Source organism: Triticum dicoccoides, chromosome 2B, assembly GCF_002162155.2.
Source record: "Triticum dicoccoides isolate Atlit2015 ecotype Zavitan chromosome 2B, WEW_v2.0, whole genome shotgun sequence".
NCBI lineage: Eukaryota > Viridiplantae > Streptophyta > Magnoliopsida > Poales > Poaceae > Triticum > Triticum dicoccoides.
This window is the reverse complement of record NC_041383.1, coordinates 217,974,571-217,979,313: the sequence shown is the minus strand read 5'-3', so window position 1 is coordinate 217,979,313 and position 4,743 is coordinate 217,974,571. Positions and strand designations below refer to the sequence as shown.

The following is a 4,743-nucleotide window of genomic DNA, read 5'->3' as shown; positions in this document are numbered from 1 at the left end:
CGCAGTTACGTACGCATGCACCTCGTGGATTACTTGGTGCCGATTCGTATAAAACTATGGGTTTGCTGTTATGCTTAGAAATTGCTATCGGTCCGTCGGTTGATCGAGTTATACGTCACCACTGATTCAGTCTCTCTACAAATCGTGATTATCCGGTTGCGCCTTTTTTTTATTGTAAAACCGTGGAACGTCGAGCATATAACAATTTCCCATGCATACAATTCAGAAGCAGACGTACGCTCTGTATAAATTATGGGACGTGTCGCTTTGCTCTCTGTGTGAAGATTCTCACCGTTTTCTTTCTTGTTGTTAACGGCTTAACGCGGACACAGTACTGGAGTAGTATTTCCAATCTCTACACCGGGTCAATCGTGGGAAGCAAGGCATGAAAATTGAATAGTACTATCTGACACCTCCACGCTTGACCCAGCTCGCGCCAGGACACCGCCCCGCGGCCTTCAAATGATCGAGTCGCCCCCGACTTCCAGTCACCCAGCCCCACAGAGGAACAGCTAAACAAATTATGAGCGACACCGGAGCAAGTTACAACCAGCTTGGAAGTTATCCCCTTTATAAGCAGTTCTTGACAGGGAGTGGTAAACGGTATTATGCCGGAAGAAATGGTGTTCTGCGGCACAGCCAGCTTCAAGGACGTTGACAAGGGCGAGCCGATGAGCGGCGGAGGCAAGCAGGCGCAGAGGAAGGAGAAGAAGAAGCCGGTCACCGGGAAGAAGGAGAACCCGTACGCGTCGCGCGGGCTGGACAAGTTCTCCATGGTGCTCGCGGAGCTCGAGTCCCGGCGGGAGAAGGTCCTGCGCCGCGTCGACGGCGGCGACCACGTCATGGTCCGGTTCGTGCAGTCCGAGACCAAGGGCTGGGTGCCCATCGTCGTCAAGCTGCCGACGGAAGAGCCCGCCGCCAAGGCCGAGCCCAAGAAGAAGTGCAAGTCCAAGCTGGCCGTGTCGTCCACGCCTCCGCCCACGCAGCCGCCGTCGCCGCGGACGGAGTCCACCAGCCCGAGAGGAGGAGACGACGCCGTCAAGCACGCCGCGGCTGTGACGGCGCCGGCTGTCGCTGCGGCGCCGACGAAGAAGAAGGCTTCGGCCGCCGGGAGGTGGTCGTGGGCGGACAAGGCGATTAGGCCGAGCCAGTACTGGCCGTTCGTGGCGGTGCTGCTCTTGCTGAGCCTGGTCGTGTTCGGGAGGATGTTCGCCATCTGCTGCACCTCCATCTGGTGGTACCTCGTGCCCATCTTGAACGGCGAGGATGGAGGACCCAGATCCATGGGCAAGACCGGCAGGCATCTCGGCAAGAAGGCGAGCGACAAGAAGATCGGCGAGAAGATTACGTGGGCGTCATTGCCTCCTTCACATGGCAAGAAGGGCAGCTCCGGCGACCATGAGGTGATTTCGCCTAGAGGATCACATGGCAAGAAGAGCAGCTCCGGCGACCATGAGGTGATTTCGCCCAGAAGATCACATGGCAAGAAAAGTAGTAGCTCCGGCGACCATGACGTGATTTCACCTAGAAGCCATGCACATGGGAAGAAAGGGTAAGTCGCACTTACAAGGTCGTGTTGTAAATAGTCGTCAAACAGAGTGGCGAGAAAGATAAAATTTCAGGTTTTATCTTTCCTACCATTCTCCTGTTTTTGTTGTTCTTTTTCTCAAAGGAAAAAAGAGCTGATTGTAGATTTGTAATGGAAGTGTCCATGTACACCAGATCAGCCCCTTCATGTGTGGCTACTCAAACAAAGTGTTCAGAAAATTCGGGCAACATGCGCAACGGTTTTATGTATAAATTCAGTACACTAAGAACTTCTTGATTCAGGCTGGCCACGTGTGATCCCGATACATCGTTGATTTGATCATTGGTGCATGCCAATTGCATATGATTTGGTGCTTGACATCCTCTTGGATGACTGCTGAAAATGCGAAGGCGTTTAGCCATATGACGGAGATAAACATGTGAATTGCTTATTGATTGTGATGTTTGATGTCATACATTGGTCATTGGTCTACTTCGTTACCGTCACAAAATAGGCTTTCGTCTCGCTTTTTTCTATCTCTACTTCTCTACTACTTTTTACTAATTTTACTTAAAAAATAAGTAATGTTCTTTTCCTGTGAGGCAAAACTCTTTGTCAGTGGGTCCCCTCTCATCGCAATTCCCCATAGATTTATTCATCTAGACTATTTATTTTTCCACCACATCATATTTGATCTCACCTTCCCCGTGCGTCCCTCAATCATGTTGATTACTTACCTTCTGAACCAATTTCACCTGAATATACTTAGCAAATTTCTCATCAAAATATAAGCTAAATCACCGCACCTTTCTGATGCGCTGCTTAATCATATTAATTACTTGCTCTCTAAACCAATTCCACCTTAATTTACTTACCAAACTTCTCATCAAATTATAAAGTAAATCACGGGCAGAATTTGGTAAACATTTATTTGCACAACCATATTAATATGGATAGCTAATTCAGGAGCTAACATACTAAAATATTCATATCCCGTTGCAACGCACGAACATGGTTCTACTATAAATACTAGAAAATGGGATGTACTTTTAACAAACTGTAAATGGGTTGTAGTAAATTCCATTAGAATTCAAAAATGGGTTGTACATTCTTACAAATCGCAAATGGGCTATATGTTCTCTGCGACACACTTGTGGGCCTTCTAAGTTGACGCGTCCCTAAAAAAACTAAGTTGACGTGTATGCAAGGCTTTGTCAACTTATAGTCAACACACGGTTCTAGGAACAGTGGCCGTTGGATGTCCATCCAATGGATGTCGTGCTTCTTCTTCAATCTCGGATATTCTTGCTTCAGCCGCCCAAAAAATGATTCCTCCCCCTGACATCTAGGGCGCACCGTTTCGGAGGCTGACCTATGGGCCTACTAAGTTGACGCGTACCAAGGGCTTTGTCAGCTTAGTCAATATAAACGATTGTAGCTACAGTGATCGTACGATGTTCATCCAACAGCCGTAGTGCTTCTTCAACCTCTGGTCTTCTTGCTCCAGCCGCCCAAAGCAGCGTCGGTCGTGCCGCGTGCTCCTGCCTCCCGTGGCCGGCTGTGATGCCGCGGAGGCCTCACCGCCCCCTACTACTCCCATCGCTGGCCAGGCCATTCCTCTACTCACCCACACCCTCTGTTATTCTGCGGCGACGGCAGCTTCACACCGTAGGCGAACCAGTGAACCCTCATACTCCTCTTCACGCGGGCTTCCACTGTCGCATCTTCCCCAGCTCCGCATCGTCCCCTTCCTAGGCCTCGCCATCGTCCATCGTCCTGGTGCTCTCGGCGCGGCGTGGTAAACGTGGTCAAGGAACGACTTTCATCGGAAGAGTACAATACATGGAGAGGCTGACAGCTAGGTCCACGACAGCCGCAAGGAAGTGCCTCCTTATTACGCGCAAACTAATTATTCCTCCCTCTGACAGCAGGGACCCACCGGACGGGCTACCGTATTTCATGAAAAAAGTTTCCCCCTAACTGTTGGGACCCACTAGCTACATCATTGCATGCAAGGAAGTGCGTCCGTATTACAGGCAAAAAAACATGATTCACCCCCCTAACTGCTGGGACCCACCAGCTACATCTTCGCACGCAAGGAAGTGCATGACAGTCGGGACCCATCTGGTCGAAGCGTACGTAGCGTTGTCATTCTGGCCGCGAACGTGTACGTACATACTGGTCGATGTAGAGACGCGCACGTGTCATAGTAGAGGCGCGCACATAGCATGTACACGTACATACAGCGGCCAGAGTGCAAGAAACTAAATACGGCCACGTACGTACATACGGGTGGGGTCTCGAACGCCTACTCGCGCATACGTATGGCTAGGGCTCGTGTACATGGCTGGGTCGAAACGGAGAAATTGTGTCGTCGTCGTGTTCATGGGGAGCCAACCGGCTGGGTCGGAACGGAATGCATCATGTTCATCGGGAGGACTTGGATGGAACAGCGGATGGAAATGAGGCCTGGCGTACCACAGAATGAAGGAAACGGCCTTGTGTTCGACCGGCCACGGTCGAAACAAGATCATGTTCATCGGGAGGGGTCTAGCATACGGCAAAACAGAGGAAACGGACTTCTGTTGGACCTTCTACGGTCGAAACGGGGTCCTGTTGATCGGGAGGGCTGTGTCGTACCGCAAAACGGAGGAAACGGACTTGTGTTGGAGCGCTACGGTCGAAACGGTGGTCCTGTTCATCGGGAGGGGTGTGGCGTACCACAAAACAAGACTCCACGAGATACTGTTCATCTCCACCATCGGCCTCCTCTAGCCTCCATGGGCTACTGTTCATCCACCGTCGACTTCCTCCAGCCTCCACATGCGACTGTTCATCCACGGGCTCCTGTTCATCCAGCCTCCACACCACACGCTCCTCCACCGATACTGTTCAACCAGCCCTCCACAGGCTACTGTTCAACCAGCCCTCTCCATCGGGTCCTGTTCAACCACCCCTCCACGGGCTACTGTTCATCCAGCCCTCCAACGGCTACTGTTCAACCAGCCCTCCACGGGGTCGCCATGTTCATCCAGCCCTCCACGGGGTCCTGTTCATCCACGCCCAACCAGCTCGATCGATCTGGGTCCTGTTCATCCAGCGGCAACACCACGGGGTCTTGTTCATCCAACCCCACACCGGGAACTGTTCATCCAACCCCCAACAACCCTCACTTTTCATCAAGGGAAGGAGGCAGCAGGTTTGATTGGCTTCAG

The 4,743-nt window shown here is 51.5% G+C and overlaps 1 protein-coding gene across 1 annotated transcript; it reads left to right on the top strand.

Moving 5' to 3' along the window:
* The first annotated feature begins 505 nt into the window (after positions 1 to 505).
* On the top strand, positions 506 to 1,700 carry LOC119363165. Its single transcript, XM_037628477.1, has one exon. The coding sequence runs from the start codon at positions 609 to 611 to the stop codon at positions 1,554 to 1,556; it is 948 nt and encodes a 315-aa protein (XP_037484374.1). The 5' UTR covers positions 506 to 608; the 3' UTR covers positions 1,557 to 1,700.
* Positions 1,701 to 4,743: the final 3,043 nt, after the last annotated feature.

Excerpts from the sequence above, each read along its gene's own strand:
- LOC119363165 (XM_037628477.1), top strand. The coding sequence starts at position 609 with ATGCCGGAAGAAATGGTGTTCTGCGGCACAGCCAGCTTCAAGGACGTT.